The following is a 20,042-nucleotide window of genomic DNA, read 5'->3' as shown; positions in this document are numbered from 1 at the left end:
CCGCCTCAACAAAAAGCTACAAAGATATTGCGCCCGGTCAAGGGACCCTCAGGCGATAGCTGTGGACGCTCTGGTAACACTGTGGGTGTACCAGTCGGTGTATGTGTTCCCTTCTCTGCCTCTCTTACCCAGGGTAATGAGAATAATCAGAAGGAGAGGAGTAAGAACTATACTCATTGTTCCGGGTTGGCCAAGAAGAGCTTGGTAACCAGAACTCCAAGAAATGATCTCAGAGGACCCATGGCCTCTGCCGCTCAGACAGGACCTGCTGCAGCAGGGGGCCTGTCTGTTCCAAGACGTACCGCGGCTGCATTTGACGGCATGGCGGTTGAACGCCGGATCCTGAAGGAAAAGGGCATTCCGGAGGAAGTTATCCCTACGCTATTTAAAGCTAGTAAAGAAGTGAACGCAAACCATTATCACCGCATATGGCGGAAATATGTTGCGTGCTGTGAGGCCAGGAAGGCCCCAAAGGAGGAATTTCAGCTAGGTCGATTTCTGCACTTCCTACAGTCAGAGGTGACTATGGGCCTAAAATTGGGTTCCATTAAGGTCCAGATTTCGGCTCTATCGATTTTCTTCCAAAATAGAACTGGCTTCACTGCCTGAAGTTCAGACTTTTGTTAAGGGAGTGCTGCATAGTCAGCCCCCGTTTGTGCCTCCAGTGGCACCGTGGGATCTCAACGTGGTGTTGGATTTCCTGAAGTCGCATTGGGTTGAGCCACTTAAATCCGTGGAGCTACAATACCTCACGTGGAAAGTGGTCATGCTGTTGGCCTTGGCGTCGGCCAGGCGTGTATCAGAATTGGCGGCTTTGTCATACAAAAGCCCTTATCTGTATTTTATATGGATAAGGCGGAATTGAGGACTCGTTCCCAATTCCTTCCTAAGGTGGTATCAGTTTTTCATGTGAACCAACCTGAAAAAGGGCCCTGAAAATATATGTTTCCAGGACAGCTGGAGTCAGAAAGACTGACTCGCTATTCATCCTGTATGCGCCCAACAAGTTGGGTGCACCTGCTTCAAAGCAGACTATTGCTCGCTAGATCTGTAGCACGATTCAACTTGCACATTCTGCGGCTGGACTGCCGCACCCTAAATCTGTAAAAGCCCATTCCACAAGGAAAGTGGGCTCTTCTTGGGCGGCTGCCCGAGGGGTCTCGGCTTTACAACTTTGCCGAGCTGTTACTTGGTCGGGTTAAAACATTTTTGTAAGAGTCTACAAGTTTGATACCCTGGCTGAGGAGGACCTAGAGTTTGCTCATTCGGTGCTGCAGAGTCATCCGCACTCTCCCGCCCGTTTGGGAGCTTTGGTATAATCCCCATGGTCCTTACGGAGTCCCAGCATCCACTTAGGACGTCAGAGAAAATAAGATTTTACTCACCGGTAAATCTATTTCTCGTAGTCCGTAGTGGATGCTGGGCGCCCATCCCAAGTGCGGATTGTCTGCAATACTTGTTTATAGTTCTTGCCTAACTAAAGGGTTATTGTTGAGCCATCTGTTGAGAGGCTCAGTTATATTTCATACTGTTAACTGAGTATAGTATCACGAGTTATACGGTGTGATTGGTGTGGCTGGTATGAGTCTTACCCGGGATTCAAAATCCTTCCTTATTGTGTCAGCTCTTCCGGGCACAGTATCCTAACTGAGGTCTGGAGGAGGGTCATAGTGGGAGGAGCCAGTGCACACCAGGTAGTCCTAAAGCTTTCTTTAGTTGTGCCCAGTCTCCTGCGGAGCCGCTATTCCCCATGGTCCTTACGGAGTCCCAGCATCCACTACGGACTACGAGAAATAGATTTACCGGTGAGTAAAATCTTATTTTTTAAACTCGTGGCACACTAAACAAGATTTTAAAATTGCCAAGGCACACCATCAGTTTTTTTAATCAAATATAATACAAATAATAATAAATATCGACATATATTTAATATATGTTGATATTTTGTTATTATTTCTCTTAAAATTAGTAGAAATAAATAGGTTTTACTTACATAAGAATATCAGTGGAAAACCTGTGCTTGGTGATGTCTCATGATGTCTCTTGTCCGAGGACGGATGGTTGACAAGCATACCCTCAACACACCAGCTGCACCTTACCAGATACTCCCTTAGTAATTCCTCACACCAGCTCCCACCTTACCAGCTCCCCCCTAAGTAATTCCTCACACCAGCTCCCACCTTACCAGCTCCCCCCTTAGTAATTCCTCACACCAGCTCCCCCCTTACCAGCTCCCCCCTTAGTAATTCCACACACATGCCCCCCCTTAGTAATTCCTCACACCAGCTCCCCCTTAGTAATTCCTCACACCAGCTCCCCCTTAGTAATTCCTCACACCAGCTCCCCCTTAGTAATTCCACACACATGCCCCCTTAGTTATTCCACACACCTGCCCCTCATATTTCCAAACACCTTCCTCCCCCCTTAGTAAGTCCACACACCAGCTCCCCCCTTAGTAAGTCCACACACCAGCTCCCCCCTTAGTAAGTCCACACACCAGCTCCCCCCTTAGTAATTCCTCACACCAGCTCCCCCATTAGTAATTCCTCACACCAGCACCCCCACTTAGTAATTCCACACATCAGCTCCCCCCTTAGTAATTCCACACACCAGCTCCCCCCTTAGTAATCCCTCACACCAGCTTCCCCCTTACCAGCTCCCCCCTTAGTAATTCCACACACCAGCTTCCCCCTTAACCAGCTCCCCCCTTAGTAATTCCACACACCAGCTCCGCCCTTAGTAATTCCACACACATGCCCCCCCTTAGTAATTCCTCACACCAGCTCCCCCACTTAGTAATTCCACACATCAGCTCCCCCCTTAGTAATTCCACACATCAGCTCCCCCCTTACCAGCTCCCCCCTTAGTAATCCCTCACACCAGCTCCCCCTTAGTAATCCCTCACACCAGCTCCCCCTTAGTAATTCCACACACCAGCTCCCCCCTTAGTAATTCCACACACCAGCTTCCCCCTTAGTAATTCCACACACATGCCCCCCCTTAGTAATTCCTCACACCAGCTCCCCTTTTAGTAATTCCACACATTAGCTCCCCCCTTAGTAATCCCCCTTACCAGCTCCCCCCTTAGTATTTCCACACATCAACTCCCCCCTTACCAGCTCCCCCCTTAGTAATCCCTCACACCAGCTCCCCCTTACCAGCTCCTCCCTTAGTAATCCCTCACACCAGCTTCCCCCTTAACCAGCTCCCCCCTTAGTAATTCCACACACCAGCTTCCCCCTTACCAGCTCCCCCCTTAGTAATTCCACACACCAGCTTCCCCCTTAACCAGCTCCCCCCTTAGTAATTCCACACACCAGCTTCCCCCTTATCAGCTCCCCCCCTTAGTAATTCCACACACATGCCCCCCCTTAGTAATTCCACACACATGCCCCCCCTTAGTAATTCCACACACATGCCCCCCTTAGTTATTCCACACACCTGCCCCTCATATTTCCAAACACCTTCCTCCCCCCTTAGTAATTCCACACACCAGCTCCCCCCTTAGTAAGTCCACACACCAGCTCCCCCCTTAGTAATTCCACACACCAGCTCCCCCTTTAGTAATTCCACACATCAGCTCCCCCCTTACCAGCTCCCCCCTTAATAATCCCTCACACCAGCTCCCCCTTAGTAATTCCACACACCAGCTCCCCCCTTAGTAATTCCACACACCAGCTTCCCCCTTACCAGCTCCCCCCTTAGTAATTCCACACACCAGCTCCCCCTTAGTAATTCCACACACCAGCTCCCCCCTTACCAGCTCCCCCCTTAGTAATCCCTCACACCAGCTTCCCCCTTACCAGCTCCTCCCTTAGTAATCCCTCACACCAGCTTCCCCCTTAACCAGCTCCCACTTTAGTAATTCCACACACCAGCTTCCCCCTTACCAGCTCCCCCCTTAGTAATTCCACACACCAGCTCCCCCCTTAGTAATTCCTCACACGAGCTCCCCCCTTACCAGCTCCCCCCTTAGTTATTCCACACACCTGCCCCTCATATTTCCAAACACCTTCCTCCCCCCTTACCAGCTCCCCCCTTAGTAATCCCTCACACCAGCTTCCCCCTTACCAGCTCCTCCCTTAGTAATCCCTCACACCAGCTTCCCCCTTAACCAGCTCCCACCTTAGTAATTCCACACACCAGCTTCCCCCTTACCAGCTCCCCCCTTAGTAATTCCACACACCAGCTCCCCCCTTAGTAATTCCACACACCAGCTCCCCCCTTACCAGCTCCCCCCTTAGTAATTCCACACACCAGCTCCCCCTTAGTAATTCCACACACCAGCTCCCCCCTTAGTAATTCCTCACACCAGCTCCCCCCTTACCAGCTCCCCCCTTAGTAATCCCTCACACCAGCTTCCCCCTTAACCATCTCCCCCCTTAGTAATTCCACACACCAGCTTCCCCCTTACCAGCTCCCCCTTTAGTAATTCCACACAGCAGCCCCCCCTCTTAGTAATTCCACACACCAGCTCCCCCCTTAGTAATTCCACACACCAGCTCCCCCCTTAGTAAGCCCACACACCAGCTCCCAACCTTAGTAATTCCTCACACCAGCTCCCCCACTTAGTAATTCCACACATCAGCTCCCCCCTTAGTAATTCCACACACCAGCTCCCCCCTTAGTAATCCCTCACACCAGCTTCCCCCTTAACCAGATCCCCCCTTAGTAATTCCACACACATGCTTCCTCCTTACTAGCTCCCCCCTTAGTAATTCCACACACCAGCTCCCCCCTTAGTAATTCCACACACCAGCTCCCCCCTTAGTAATTCCACACACCAGCTCCCCCCTTAGTAATTCCACACACCAGCTCCCCCCTTAGTAATTCCACACACCAGCTCCCCCCTTAGTAATTCCACACACATGCCCCCTCTTAGTAATTCCACACATTAGCTCCCCCCTTAGTAATTCCACACATCAGCTCCCCCCTTAGTAATTCCACACATCAGCTCCCCCCTTAGTAATTCCACACATCAGCTCCCCCCTTACCAGTTCCCCCCTTAGTAATCCCTCACACCAGCTCCCCCTTACCAGCTCCCCCCTTAGTAATCCCTCACACCAGCTCCTCCTTAGTAATCCCTCACACCAGCTCCCCCTTAGTAATCCCTCACACCAGCTCCCTCTTAGTAATTCCACACACCAGCTCCCCCCTTAGTAATTCCACACACCAGCTTCCCCCTTACCAGCTCCCCCCTTAGTAATTCCACACACCAGCTCCCCCCTTAGTAATTCCACACACATGCCCCCTCTTAGTAATTCCTCACACCAGCTCCCCTCTTAGTAATTCCACACATTAGCTCCCCCCTTAGTAATTCCACACACCAGCTCCCCCTTAGTAATTCCACACACCAGCTCCCCCCTTAGTAATTCCTCACACCAGCTCCCCCCTTACCAGCTCCCCCCTTAGTAATCCCTCACACCAGCTTCCCCCTTAACCATCTCCCCCCTTAGTAATTCCACACACCAGCTTCCCCCTTACCAGCTCCCCCCTTAGTAATTCCACACACCAGCTCCCCCTTTAGTAATTCCACACAGCAGCCCCCCCTCTTAGTAATTCCACACACCAGCTCCCCCCTTAGTAATTCCACACACCAGCTCCCCCCTTAGTAAGCCCACACACCAGCTCCCAACCTTAGTAATTCCTCACACCAGCTCCCCCACTTAGTAATTCCACACATCAGCTCCCCCCTTAGTAATTCCACACACCAGCTCCCCCCTTAGTAATCCCTCACACCAGCTTCCCCCTTAACCAGATCCCCCCTTAGTAATTCCACACACATGCTTCCTCCTTACTAGCTCCCCCCTTAGTAATTCCACACACCAGCTCCCCCCTTAGTAATTCCACACACCAGCTCCCCCCTTAGTAATTCCACACACCAGCTCCCCCCTTAGTAATTCCACACACCAGCTCCCCCCTTAGTAATTCCACACACATGCCCCCTCTTAGTAATTCCACACATTAGCTCCCCCCTTAGTAATTCCACACATCAGCTCCCCCCTTAGTAATTCCACACATCAGCTCCCCCCTTAGTAATTCCACACATCAGCTCCCCCCTTACCAGTTCCCCCCTTAGTAATCCCTCACACCAGCTCCCCCTTACCAGCTCCCCCCTTAGTAATCCCTCACACCAGCTCCTCCTTAGTAATCCCTCACACCAGCTCCCCCTTAGTAATCCCTCACACCAGCTCCCTCTTAGTAATTCCACACACCAGCTCCCCCCTTAGTAATTCCACACACCAGCTTCCCCCTTACCAGCTCCCCCCTTAGTAATTCCACACACCAGCTCCCCCCTTAGTAATTCCACACACATGCCCCCTCTTAGTAATTCCTCACACCAGCTCCCCTCTTAGTAATTCCACACATTAGCTCCCCCCTTAGTAATTCCACACACCAGCTTCCCCCTTACCAGCTCCTCCCTTAGTAATTCCACACACCAGCTTCCCCCTTACCAGCTCCTCCCTTAATAATCCCTCACACCAGCTTCCCCCTTAGTAATCCCTCACACATGCCCCCCCTTAGTAATCCCCCACACCAGCTCCCCCTTAGTAATTCCACACTCCAGCTCCCCCCTTAGTAATTCCTCACACATGCCCCCCCTTAGTAATTCCACACACCAGCTCCCCCTTACCAGCTCCCCCCTTAGTAATCCCTCACACATGCCCCCCTTAGTAATTCCACACACCAGCTCCCCCTTAGTAATTCCACACTCCAGCTCCCCCTTACCAGCTCCCCCCTTAGTAATTCCTCACACATGCCCCCCCTTAGTAATTCCACACACCCACCCCTCATATTTCCATGCACCTTCCTCCCCCGTGCTTTATATAAAAAATTGCGGTGAGGAGTGCCTGGACCTCACCACGGAGCAGCAAGCAGAGCAGGATGTGAGTGGGCGGCCGCAGCGACAGCCGGACCGTGACCTATGGTGAGTCATAGGTCACAGTCCGGCTGTCGCTGCGGAATGGGTATGAGAAGGGCTGGATGCTGCAGGTCTGTCAGGCGTGCGGCACGCGGTTATCTGCTTGGCACCAGTAACAAATCTTGCTGGCGGCAGCGAGCGGGTCTGTGCGGCGGGAGGCGGGCGGTGTGCAGCGCGCGGCGATCTGCTTGGCAGTGACAGGTCTTGCTGGCGGCAGCGAGCGGGTCTGTGCAGCGGGGGTGGGCGGCGGCACACCTAGCAACTCGTCGCGGCACACTAGTGTGCCGCGGCACACCAGTTGAAAAAGGCTGGATTAGGGTAAAGCAGTGGATGTGGTCTTTTTGGACTTTGCTAAGGCCTTTAACACAGTGCCACATAAGAGAGTAATTTTCAAATTTAGAAAGTAATTGGCTGTATAACAGAAAACAGCGAGTGGTGATAAATGGGATGTTTTCTGAATGGGCCTCAGTGCTTAATGGAATACCGCAGGGTTCAGAACTTGGGCCATTGCTGTTTAACATATTCATTAATGACCTGCGAGTAGGCCTAGAAAGCGCAGTGTCAATTTTCGCAGACAACACTAAACTGTGTAGAGTCATTAATTCAGACAAAGATGTTGAGTCTCTGCGGAATGATTTATCTAGACTGGAGGTCTGGGCAGACAACTGGGGAATTAGTTTCAATATAGAAAAGTGTAAAGTTATGCACTTTGGGACTAAGAATAATCGGGCAGCCTGTAAATTAAATGTGGAAAATGTAGGGATAACCGTAGTTTAAAAGGATTTGGGTGTGCTCATCAATAATAGACTTAGTAGCAGTATGTAGTGTCAGAATGCAGCAACAAAAGCAAATAATGCGTTAGCATGCATAAAACGGGGAATGGAGACAAAGGATGAGAGTGTAATCCTGCCACTGTATAAATCATTGCTGCGGCCACACCTGGAATATTGTGTACAGTTCTGGGCACCATACTATAAAAAGGATATCTTGGAACTCGAAAAGGTTCAGAGGTGAGCCACCAAACTGGTTAAGCCTAATCCATTGGTTCCCAAATTGGGCGTTGTGACACCCTGGGGTGCCTTGAGGCACTTGCAGGGGTGCCCTGGGTTGGTGGTCAAGGACCAATTAAAATTATTTACGGTCAATGTACAGTAATAGGCAAAACCAGTGCTTGTTGCTTCCAAGCATAAAATATGTGACAAACAGAAATTACCGTATATACTCGAGTATAAATCGACCAGAATATAAGCCGAGGCACCTAGTTTTACCACAAAAAACTGGGAAAAATTATTGACTCGAGTATAAGCCTAGGGTGGGAAATGCACGGTGCCAGGGGTTTTCATGCTCAGGGTGTCATGCTCGTTGCCAGGGGTTTCATGCGGTAGGTGTTATGCTTGTTGCCAGGGGGTAATGCTTGTTGCTAGGGCTGTGCCCCTAGTGCCACATATACCCCCCAGTGACAGATATCCCCCCACAGTGCCAGATAAAAACTTGCCCCCATAGTGCCAGAAACACACATGCCCCCAGTGTCATTTAATCAAGATAAATGCCACATAGATATTAAAAAACATTACACACAGACTGACTAAGAGTGAGAGTCAGTCTGTGTTTAGCAGCCAGTGCCCCCCCCTGACAGACTCTGCGCCATCTCTAACACACCGAGTGCGGGCAGCGACGGCCCGGCGGCAATGTATTCCCGGGCCGGGCGGCGGGAGTTGCGGACTCACCAAGCACGGCAGGCGGCAGCGGAGGCGATGACTTCCCATGCGACGGGACCTGCGTGATGGGCTGGAGTTGCAGGAGGACCCTGTCCGGGGGCATACGTACCCACCCTCCCTCAGTCACACACATATAAAAGCCGCCCGCCACTCACCAGAGGCTCCGCCCTCACCTCTGTTGGCTGACTCGAGTATAAGCCGAGGGGGACTTTTTCAGCATAGAAAAATGTGCTGAAAAAGTCGGCTTATACTCGAGTATATTCTCTTCCTCACCACGTAACTGAAGCTAAGGATGACATTCTGTATAAACACAACTTATTTCATTTAATATTGTTTTCTGAATTTGTTTGTAACAAAATTTTGGCCTAAGGGTGCCGTGAATATAATTCTGATACTCTAGGGCACAGGTTCTCAAACTCGGTCCTCAGGACCCCACACGGTGCATGTTTTGCAGGTCTCCTCACGGAATCACAAGTGACATAATTAACTCCACCTGTGGACCTTTTAAAATGTGTCAGTGATTAATTAATACACCTGTGCACCTGCTGGGTTACCTGCAAAACTTGCACTGACCGAGTTTGAGAACCACTGCTCTAGGGCGCGTGATTCAAAAAAGTTTGGGAACCACTGGGTTAAGGGGTTAGAGGCACTGAATTATGAGGAAAGACTAACAAGGTTAGATATGTTTACACTGGAAATAAGGCGACTGAGAGGAAACATTATTAACATTTATAAATACATTAAGGGACAATACAAGGACTTATCAGAAGATCTGTTTATTAAAAAAACACTACATAGGACACGAGGACACCCCCTGAGGTTAGAAGAAAAAAAAATTCATACACAACGGAGGAAAGGGTTCTACACAGTAAGAACAATAATGATCTGGAATTCCCTACCAGAGAAGGTAATAATGGTGGACTCACTGAATAAGTTCAAAAATGGATTAGATAAATTCCTAACTGATAGAAATATCCAAGGCTACAGCATCTAAGTGATTTATAATTTAAAATACAGGTTGAACTCAATGGACAACTAGTCTTTTTTCAACCTCACCAACTATGCAAGTCTTATAGGCCCTACTCACTGGCCGAGGTGCCCGACGGCCGATACGGCCGACGAGCGACCCGGCGGCGGGGGGGGCAGTGACGGGGGGAGTGAAGCTTCTTCACTCCCCCCGTCACCCGGCTCCATAGACGTGCAGGCAAATATGGACGAGATCGTCCATATTGGCCTGCATGCACAGCCGACAGGAGACCAGCGATGAACGAGCGCGGGTACGCGCATCGTTCATCGCTTAAGTCTCCACACTGAAAGATATGAACGAGATCTCGTTCATTTATGAACGAGATCGTTCATATCTTTCAAAATATCGGCCAGTGTGTAGGGCCCATGAGTGTCTGCTCTGCAATATCTGCCATTTAAATAAAACACGCATTGCGCAGTGAATGGGCGGGATGATATGAACTCAGAGTCCGGTAGCTGTGCGTGATGCCAGCCAAACTCTGATGTTTTTTTAAAGGGGCAACCATGTACAAGGCATGGTTTGTACATGATTGCCCCTTTAAAAAAAAATGTCAGAGTTCGTCCGGCATCACGCACAGCCACCGGACTTGGAGTTCATTACATCCGGCCCAATGTCTCCACCTAATGCATCAAACTATCCTCAAGAACTCTCACTGCAGAACATGAAGTACTGTTGTGACCATTTTCTCCCAGGAAACCTTTGTTTCAGCTTTGTTCCTCTGTTAATTAAGCTAAGATGAAAAGTGACTTATTGTCTGAGTGTTTCATTTGCTTCCGCGCCAATGTGAAGTTGTTTTCCAGCCATGGTTCTTCCTAGCTGCCTGCTCATCTAGGAATTTAATAGCGCACAGCCATCTGGGTCCACGAGCCGAATGTCCCATTAAGCTGGAAGGCGCAGGTGTTAGCAGGGCTCACTAGCTGCTTCCGTGATTAGTTGCGTCAAAGCCCCTGGTACGTGTTTGCCTGACATCATATGGGTTAATGTCTCCAGCATTAACGTTTTAAGTTTTTAAATACTTCATACTTTGCAAAAAAATTATCACATTTTTACAAATACATGTGAATAGTTTGTGCATAATTAAATTTCTCTAACGTCCTAGTGGATGCTGGGAACTCCGAAAGGACCATGGGGAATAGCGGGCTCCGAAGGAGGCTGGGCACTCTAGAAAGATTTGACCACCTGGTGTGCACTGGCTCCTCCCACTATGACCCTCCTCCAAGCCTCAGTTAGATCTTGTGCCCGGCCGAGGTTGGATGCACACTAGGGGCTCTCCTGAGCCTCTAGAAAGAAAGTATAGAATTAGGTTTTTTATTTTCAGTGAGACCTGCTGGCAACAAGCTCACTGCAGCGAGGGACTAAGGGGAGAAGAAGCGAACTCGCCTGCTTGCAGCCGGATTGGGCTTCTTAGGCTACTGGACACCATTAGCTCCAGAGGGATCGACCGCAGGCCCAGTCCTTGGTGTTCGGTCCCGGAGCCGCGCCGCCGTCCCCATTACAGAGCCAGAAGCAAGAAGAGGTCCGGAAAATCGGCGGCAGAAGACATCAGTCTTCACCAAGGTAGCGCACAGCACTGCAGCTGTGCGCCATTGCTCCTCATGCACACTTCACACTCCGGTCACTGAGGGTGCAGGGCGCTTGGGGGGGGCGCCCTGAGCAGCAATAAAAACACCTTGGCTGGCAAAAATACCACAATATATAGCCCCAGAGGCTATATATGTGGTAAATACCCCTGCCAGAATCCAGGAAAAAGCGGGAGAATAGGCCGCGGAAAAGGGGCGGAGCTATCTCCCTCAGACACACTGGCGCCATTTTCTCTTCACAGTGCAGCTGGAAGAAAGCTCCCCAGGCTCTCCCCTGTAGTTTTCAGGCTCAAAGGGTTAAAAAGAGAGGGGGGGCACTAAATTTAGGTGCAATATTGTATATGCAAGCAGCTATTGGGGAAAATTCACTCAGTTATAGTGTTAATCCCCACATTATATAGCGCTCTGGTGTGTGCTGGCATACTCTCTCTCTGTCTCCCTAAAGGGCTTTGTAGGGTCCTGTCCTCAGTCAGAGCATTCCCTGTGTGTGTGCGGTGTGTCGGTACAGCTTTGTCGACATGTTTGAGGAGGAGGCTTATATAGTGACGGAGCAGATGCCGATAAATGTGATGTCGCACCCTGTGGGGCCGACACCAGAGTGGATGGTTAGGTGAAAGGTATTAACCGACAGTGTCAACTCCTTACATAAAAGGGTGGATGACGTAACAGCTGTGGGACAGCCGGCTTCTCAGCCCGCGCCTGCCCAGGCGTCTCAAAGGCCATCAGGGGCTCAAAAACGCCCGCTCATTCAGATGGCAGACACAGATGTCGACACGGAGTCTGACTCCAGTGTCGTCAAGGTTGAGACATATACACAATCCACTAGGAACTTCCGTGACTTGATCCCGGCAATAAAAAATGTGTTACACATTTCTGACATTAACCTCTAAAAATGGGTTTTTATGTTTGGGGAGAAAAAGCAGGCAGTGTTTTGTTCCCCCATCAGATAAATGAATGAAGTGTGTGAGAAGCGTGGGTTCCCCCTGATTAAGAAACTGGTAATTTCAAAAAAGTTACTGATGGCGTACCTTTTCCCGCCAGAGGATAAGTTACGCTGGGAGATATCCCCTAGGGTGGATAAGGCGCTCACATGGTTGTCAAAATAGGTGGCACTGCCGTTTTAGGAACGGCCACTTTGAAGGTACCTGTTGATAAAAAGCAGGAGGCTATCCTGAAGTCTGTTTTACACACTCAGGTACTAGACTGAAACCTGCAGAGCGTGCTGCTGCAGCGTGGTCGGTGACCCTGTCAAACATACTAGTTTGCTAACATGAGAACATATTAAAGACGTCGTCTTATATATGAGGGATGCACAGAGGGATATTTTGCCGGCTGGCATCCAAAATGAATGTAATGTCCATTCTGTCAGGAGGGTATTAGAGACCTGTCACTGGACAGGTGATGCTGACTTTAAAAGGCGCATAGAGATTCTGCCTTATAAGGGTGAGGAATTATTTGGGGATGGTCTCTGGGACCTCGTATCCGCAGCAACAGCTGGGAAGAAATATTTTTACCTCAGTTTTCCTCACAGACTAAGAAAGCACTGTATTATCAGGTACAGTCCTTTCGGCTTCAGAAAAGCAAGCGGGTCAAAGGCGCTTCCTTTCTATACAGAGACAAGGGAAGAGGGGAAAAAGCTGCACCAGTCAGCCTGTTCCCAGAATCATAATTCTTCTCTCGCTTCCTCTGAGTCCACAGCATGACGCGGGGGCTCCACAGGTGTAGCCAGGTACGGTGGGGGGCCGTCTCAAAAATTTCAGCGATCAGTGGGCTCGCTCACAGGTGGATCCCTGTTTCATTCAAGTAGTATTTCAAGGGTACAAGCTGGAATTCGAGATGTCTTCCCCCCGCCGTTTCCTCAAATATGCCTTGCCGACAACTCCCTCAGGCAGGGAGGCTGTGCTAGAGGCAATTAATAAGCTGTATTCCCATCAGGTAATACTTAAGGTGCCCCTACTTCAACAAGGACGGGGTTACTATTCCACACGGTTTGGGGTACCGAAACCGCGTGGTTCGGTGTGACCCTTTTTTATATTTAAAATCCTTGAACACATACATAAAAAAATTCAAGTTCAAGATGGAATCGCCCAGGGCGGTTATTGCAAGCCTGGACGAGGGGGATTACATGGTATCCCGGGACATCAAGGATGCTTACCTGCATGTCCCCATTTACTATCCTCGCCAGGAGTACCTCAGATTTGTGGTACAGGATTACCATTACCAAGTCCAGACTCTGCCGTTTGGACTGTACATGGCACCGAGGGTGTTACCAAGGTAATGGCCGGAATGATGATACTCCTTCGAAAAAGGGGAGTTTTTAATGATCCCGTACTTGGACAATCTCCTTATAAGGGCGAGGTCCAAGGAGCAGTTGCTAGTCGGGGTAGCACTATTTTGGAAAGTGCTACAACAGCACGGTTGGATTCTAAACAGTCCAAAGACACAGCTGTTTCCTACGACACGTCTACTGTTCCTGGGGATGGTTCTGTACACAGACCAGAAATAAGTGTTTCTCCCGGAGGAGAAAGCCATGGAGCTGTCATCTCTAGTCAGAGACCTCCTGAAGCCAAAACAGTTATCGGTGCATCATTGCACGAGAGTCCTGGGAAAAATGATAGCTTCCTACGAAGCAATCCCATTCGGCAGGTTCCATGCAAGAACTTTTCAGGGGGACCTGTTGGACAGGTGGTCCGGATCACATCTTCAGATGCATCGGCTGATAACCCTGTCTCCAAGGACCAGGGTATCTCTACTGTAGTGGCTGCAGAGTGCCCATCTTCAAGAGGGCCGCAGGTTCGACATACAGGACTAGGTCCTAGTGACCATGGATGCCAGCCTTTGAGGCTGGGGGGCAGTCACACAGGGAAGAAGCTTCCAGGGACTTTGGTCAAGTCAGGTGACTTCCCTACATAAATATTTTGGAACTGAGGGCCATTTACAATGCCCTGAGTCAGGCAAGGCCTCTGCTTCAAAAGGCCGGTCCTGATCCAATCAGACAACATCACGGCAGTCGCCCATGTAAACCAACAGGGCGGCACAAGAAGCAGGATGGCGATGGCAGAAGCCACAAGGATTCTCCGATGGGTGGAAAATCATGTGTTAGCACTGTCAGCAGTGTTCATTCTCGGAGTGGACAACTGGGAAGCAGATCTTCTCAGCAGACACGACTTCCACCCGAGAGAGTGGGGACTTCATCCAGAAGTCTTCCAAAGGATTGTACACCATTGGGAAAGGCCACAGGTGGACATGAAGGCGTCCCGCCTCAACAAAAAGCTATAAAAGATATGGCGCCAGGTCAAGGGACCTTCAGGCGATAGCGGTGGACGCTCTGGTAACACCGTGGGTGTACCAGTCGGTTTATGTGTTCCCCCCTCTGCCTCTCATACCAAAGGTACTGAGAATAATAAGAAGGCGAGGAGTAAGAACGATACTCGTGGTTCCGGATTGGCCAAGAAGAGCCTGGTACCCAGAACTTCAAGAAATTATATCAGAGGACCCATGGCCTCTGCCGCTCAGACAGGACCTGCTGCAGCAGGGGCCCTGTCTGTTCCAAGACTTACCGCGGCTACGTTTTGATGGCATGGCGGTTGAACGCCGGATCCTAAAGGAAAAGGGCATTCCGGAGGAAGTCATTCCTACGCTGATTCAAGCCAGGAAAGATGTAACTGCAAAACATTATCACCGCATATGGCGAAAATATGTTGCTTGGTGTGAGGCCACAAAAAACCCCCAACAGAGGAATTTCAACTAGGTCGATTTCTGCATTTCCTACAAGCAGGAGTGTCTATGGGCCTAAAATTAGGCTCCATTAAGATACAGATCTCGGCTCTGTCGATTTTCTTCCAGAAAGAATTAACTTCAGTTCCTGAAGTTCAGACATTGTAAAAGGAGTGCTGCATATTCAGCCCCCGGTTGTGCCTCCAGTGGCACCTTGGGATCTCAACGTGGTGTTGAGTTTCTTAAAATCACATTGGTTTGAACCACTAAAAACCGTGGATCTAAAATATCTCACGCGGAAAGTGGTCATGTTATTGACCTTGGCTTCGGCCAGGCGTGTATCAGAATTGGCGGCTTTGTCATATAAAAGTCCTTATCTGATTTTCCATATGGAGAGGGCAGAATTGAGGACTCGTCCCCAGTTTCTCCCTAAGGTGGTATCAGTTTTTCACTTGAACCAACCTATTGTGGTGCCTGCGGCTACTAGGGACTTGGAGGATTCCAAGTTACTGGACGTAGTCAGGGCCTTGGAAAATTATGTTTCCAGGACGGCTAGAGTCAAGAAAATTGACTCGCTATTTATCCTGTATGCACCCAACAGACTGGGTGCTCCTGCTTCTAAGCAGACTATCGCTCGCTGGATCTGTGACACGATTCAGCAGGCGCATTCTGCGGCTGGACTGCCGCATCCTAAATCAGTGAAAGCCCATTCCACAGGGAAGGTGGGCTCATCTTGGGCGGCTGCCCGAGAGGTCTCGGCTTTACAACTTTGCCGAGCTGTTACTTGGTCAGGGGCAAACACGTTTGCAAAATTCTACAAATTTGATACCCTGGCTGAGGAGGACCTTGAGTTCTCTCATTCGGTGCTGCAGAGTCATCCACACTCTCCCGCCCGTTTGGGAGCTTTGGTATAATCCCCATGGTCCTTTCGGAGTTCCCAGCATCCACTAGGACGTTAGAGAAAATAAGATTTTACTCACCGGTAAATCTATTTCTCGTAGTCCGTAGTGGATGCTGGGCGCCCATCCCAAGTGCGGATTGTCTGCAATACTGGTAAATAGTTATTGCTAACTAAAGGGTTATTGTTGAGCCATCTGTTGAGAGGCTCAGTTGTTTTCATACTGTCAAACTGGATATAGTATCACGAGTTGTACGGTGTGATTGGTGTGGCTGGTATGAGTCTTACCCGGGATTCAAAATCCTTCCTTATTATGTCAGCTCGTCCGGGCACAGTGTCCTAACTGAAGTCTGGAGGAGGGTCATAGTGGGAGGAGCCAGTGCACACCAGGTGGTCATAAATCATTCTAGAGTGCCCAGCCTCCTTCGGAGCCCGCTATTACCCATGGTCCTTTCGGAGTTCCCAGCATCCACTACGGACTACGAGAAATAGATTTACCGGTGAGTAAAATCTTATTATAATATTTTCATGAAAAGAAAAAACCTCTTACGTTGGGGTAAATTTACTAAGGTGTAAGTTTTTTAGAACTGGTGATGTTGCCCATAGCAACCAATCAGACACTCTCTCTTATCTTCTAGAAGCAGCTAGATTAGTGTTAAGTAGAATCTGATTGGTTGCTATGAGCAACATCATCATCTCTTAAAAACTAACACCTTAATAAATTTACCCCCTTGTGTTTGGTTCTGAACACCTGTATTGCATGCCTCCATTGTATGTTGTCTGTGGGTATCTTACTACCTTTGACCAGTGGTTGTTAGCCTTGTGGTACTCGCTGGGATGTTCAGCAGTACTTGTACAACCCTGAGTAACATATTTATTCAGTCTATTCCTACAAATGTGTCCTCGTACACCTGTACTTTAGATGTGCCAAATATCCCCTCTTTGCCCACCAGGGTCCTTGCGGGGTCCACGGCAAGTGTCCTCTTTTTCTCTCAAAATTTGCGTCTTATTTGCCATGCTGAAACGACAGGAAATTAATCATATATTTACTGGCATTAGCCGACAGAAAAATTCAATTGTCGCTCCGTGCGGGCGTGAACTGCTGCCAGCGATGTAATTTCAGCTCGTAACCTCTGGGTGTGGCCGCTTGGAAAGCGCCCAAACGGCACTTTTTGCATTGCGCCCAATTGTTTAGTCGGGTTTACTTGCTTTACTCTAAAACCCAGACTGTTTGGGTTCGATGTACATGTAAAAAACAAACAAACACATTGAATATCGCCCCCGACCTTGCGTCACTTTAGACGGGAGATCAGGCACAATAAAACAATTCTGTCCTTAACAGAAGAAAGCATTAAAACCGTACTAATATAATAAGCAGAATTTTTTTTTTCTCATTAAAACATTAATGCAAAAAAAAGAAATGGTTTAAACAGAAAACGTCTTTTTTTTTTTTGTACTAAATTCTCGTTAGAGAAACTTCAGCCTCCCTCTTGCAAAATTGGCCATTTTTCTGTTATACAAAGTGTTACTGTGTTTTTTTACTTTGAGCTCCATTAGATTCTTGTTGCATAAATCACTGACCTACAGATCTGTCCATATATGTTTTGACGCTGAAACTGTTGATTTTTCTTTTAAAATTTTATCTCAAAAGATATTCAAGTTACAATTATATAATGAATATGGTTGTAAAATGCGGATTTATCAGCTTTTAATCTGAGTGTATTCACATCAAAACTGGAGAAGTGGCCACGCCCCTAAATATTGGAAGAATGGTAGCGGGGTTGCACAGGTGGACATTTGTCCCCTTTATCAGTGGTACAATGTCCCCCTTAGCATCTGTCTCAGGCCCCTCCAGCAGGCCCGGGTAATTAGTATGAATGCCCCGTTACGCCTTTTCAGTCACAAGTATAAATGCTATCGAAATGCTTCGTTTTGGTGCATGCGTAGTGCAAGATATGTGCTCTTAAAGCAGCCATGCGTTAACTCTTCATCAGCACCAGAGTTTATTAACCCCTTTTTTAAATCTGAAAACCTGGACACCCAACAAACTGAGGTGACTAACTACTGCTGTTAATCTAGAGTCTGCCTGTCGTTAAAATGGCATTAAGTTCACAATAAAGTTGGGGCTGCTCTATTGCTGATCTCTTTAGTGCACACAGGTGAACGTTCTCCATAAACAGCAGTAGCAACTATCCGTACCTGCACCCTGATTGGTGGAAAGCGTCTCCGATGCACCGAACTTAATTTATACCCCATAAAATATGACCTTGTTTCCCGGTCTTGTATGGTGCACACGTCCAAGTGAATCAAGCCAAATGTATTTCTGACTCTTACGTGAGAATTGTGCATGATTTAAGATGCTTGCAATGTGCCGTCGTCGCAGCAGCCACTTAGATACCTGACAGATTTTTGTGTGGTCTGATAAAGCTTTTTACCCACAAGACCAAAGATCGACTGTATGTTTTGTAATGCTAAATGAACCTGTGCTTCCATTTCAGAGGGACGAGTGGATGACCTTAGACTTTATGTCTCTGAAAGCGACATCAACAGCCGCATTAAGAGCAGAAAAACAAAAGGAAAAGGCAGTGGAGCGTGAAAAAGCTGAAGCTGTAGAAAAGGTAACAGAGTCATTCATCTGAAAGCCGTATAAACTGGAGTCTTCAGTGAATTGCATTTAATAGTTGAGTTGGCAAACTTTGTGTTCCCAAGTTACGTATTCGGCTGTGTGCATTGATTTGTTTCTAGGATACGTATTTAATGCATTATTTAAAGGATAATTCCAGCCAAGTGTGACAATTCAGTTTCGGGTGGAATATCCTAAGTAATATCCAAACCTGAACTTATCTGGAGTCCAGCTTTGATGACCCGGGAGGTTCCCTGACCACTGCTCTGCAGGCATCTCCGTGACAGACAAAAGACGAGGGTGGTCGGAGTGTGGCGTGTGTGTGTGTGTGTGTGGCTGTTATCTCTGGACAGCAAGGGACCCATCAAGACAGCCAGGTGCTTCCAAAATTGATGGGAGAAGTATAAATATACAGAATATCTAGATGCTGCTCAGTGCGAGGGGAGCTGTCCCCTCTTGGTGTGGAACCAACACAAGCAGAAAGAGGAAGTTATACTGGGAGCGCAAACAGATATAATTAACAATTTAATAAGAAATGGTGAATAATACAAAAACCCTGTTCAAAAGGTAAAACGAGGAAGGACATAAAAGCATATAATTCACTTATTAATCAAGCGTCAGAGTAAATCACAGAACTGAATATCCCTCAAGGAAGATAAAGACAACTATGCTGCAGAATGTTCATTCAGTAACAAATTGTAGCAATCCAGCTGCCATTCTGTTGTACAAGAGAGAGGGATCACTTTCCATCAGTGTGGTTTATATGGAGACATGCTTGCACTATTAAAACACCTCTCCTTCCACTCCGCGTTGTCAGCGATTCTTTTGGCAGACAAATTAGGGTGCCGGTATGATATAGAATTGTGCACACTGCACACAGAATATTGATGGTACACCACCAGTGTCTATTGGGGTATGAGCATGTTGGCCTGAGGCTGTGTGGCTGGATATGTATCATTCTGATTGCGTTATGTAATAAATCTGTGATATTGGATCAATATCTGAACAGTCATTTTCCTTATCCGTTAACATGCGCAATGGTCTCCAATTAGAATGATCGGGTTTTGTGACAATCTGCTGTTTTTATTGATTATTCTATTGTTAAATGTAATGGTACCGTTTTCATGATACATAGGGGTATATTCAATAAGAGTTATGTCCATTCCGACATGCAGTTGTCGGAATGGACCCGACAACTCCTATTCAAAAGAGTGCCCAAATCAGACTATCGGATTTGGCTGCTCCCGTTGTCATGTCCTGCTGCTGCCGCTGTCAGCAGCGGGGGGGGTAGTAAGCGGCGCCGGGGGAAGGGAGCGGTCTGTGGCGCCGGGAGGAGGTGATGTCTGCGGCGCTGAAGGGGGAGAGCAGCGGAGGAGACGGAGCGGACTGGAGGAGGAGATGGGGGGAGCAGCGGCTGCAGCAGTGTAACAACAGGAGGCTCACGGCAGCGTCCACCCGGCTCCAGCAAGCGGGACCTCGCTTGCTGGAGCCGGGTGGACGCTGCCGCTGGGTTCCTGCTCTCCCCGCTGCTCCCCCGGCTCCTGCTCTCAGCTCACT

The 20,042-nt window shown here is 48.6% G+C and overlaps 1 protein-coding gene across 2 annotated transcripts in view; it reads left to right on the top strand.

Annotated features, from left to right (window-relative positions):
- CWF19L2 (CWF19 like cell cycle control factor 2) overlaps positions 1 to 20,042 on the top strand; it is a 370,293-nt gene that overhangs the window by 56,301 nt on the left and 293,950 nt on the right. For both annotated transcript variants that reach the window (XM_063951573.1, XM_063951572.1), the window contains exon 5: positions 18,361 to 18,480. In XM_063951573.1, coding sequence (XP_063807643.1) covers positions 18,361 to 18,480 — 120 coding nt within the window. The remainder of the gene's footprint in view (positions 1 to 18,360; positions 18,481 to 20,042) is intronic.

The sequence above is a fragment of the Pseudophryne corroboree genome, chromosome 2 (genome assembly GCF_028390025.1).
Source record: "Pseudophryne corroboree isolate aPseCor3 chromosome 2, aPseCor3.hap2, whole genome shotgun sequence".
Lineage (NCBI taxonomy): Eukaryota > Metazoa > Chordata > Amphibia > Anura > Myobatrachidae > Pseudophryne > Pseudophryne corroboree.
The sequence above is the reverse complement of the archived record's forward strand: the minus strand, read 5'-3'. Positions and strand labels throughout refer to the sequence as shown.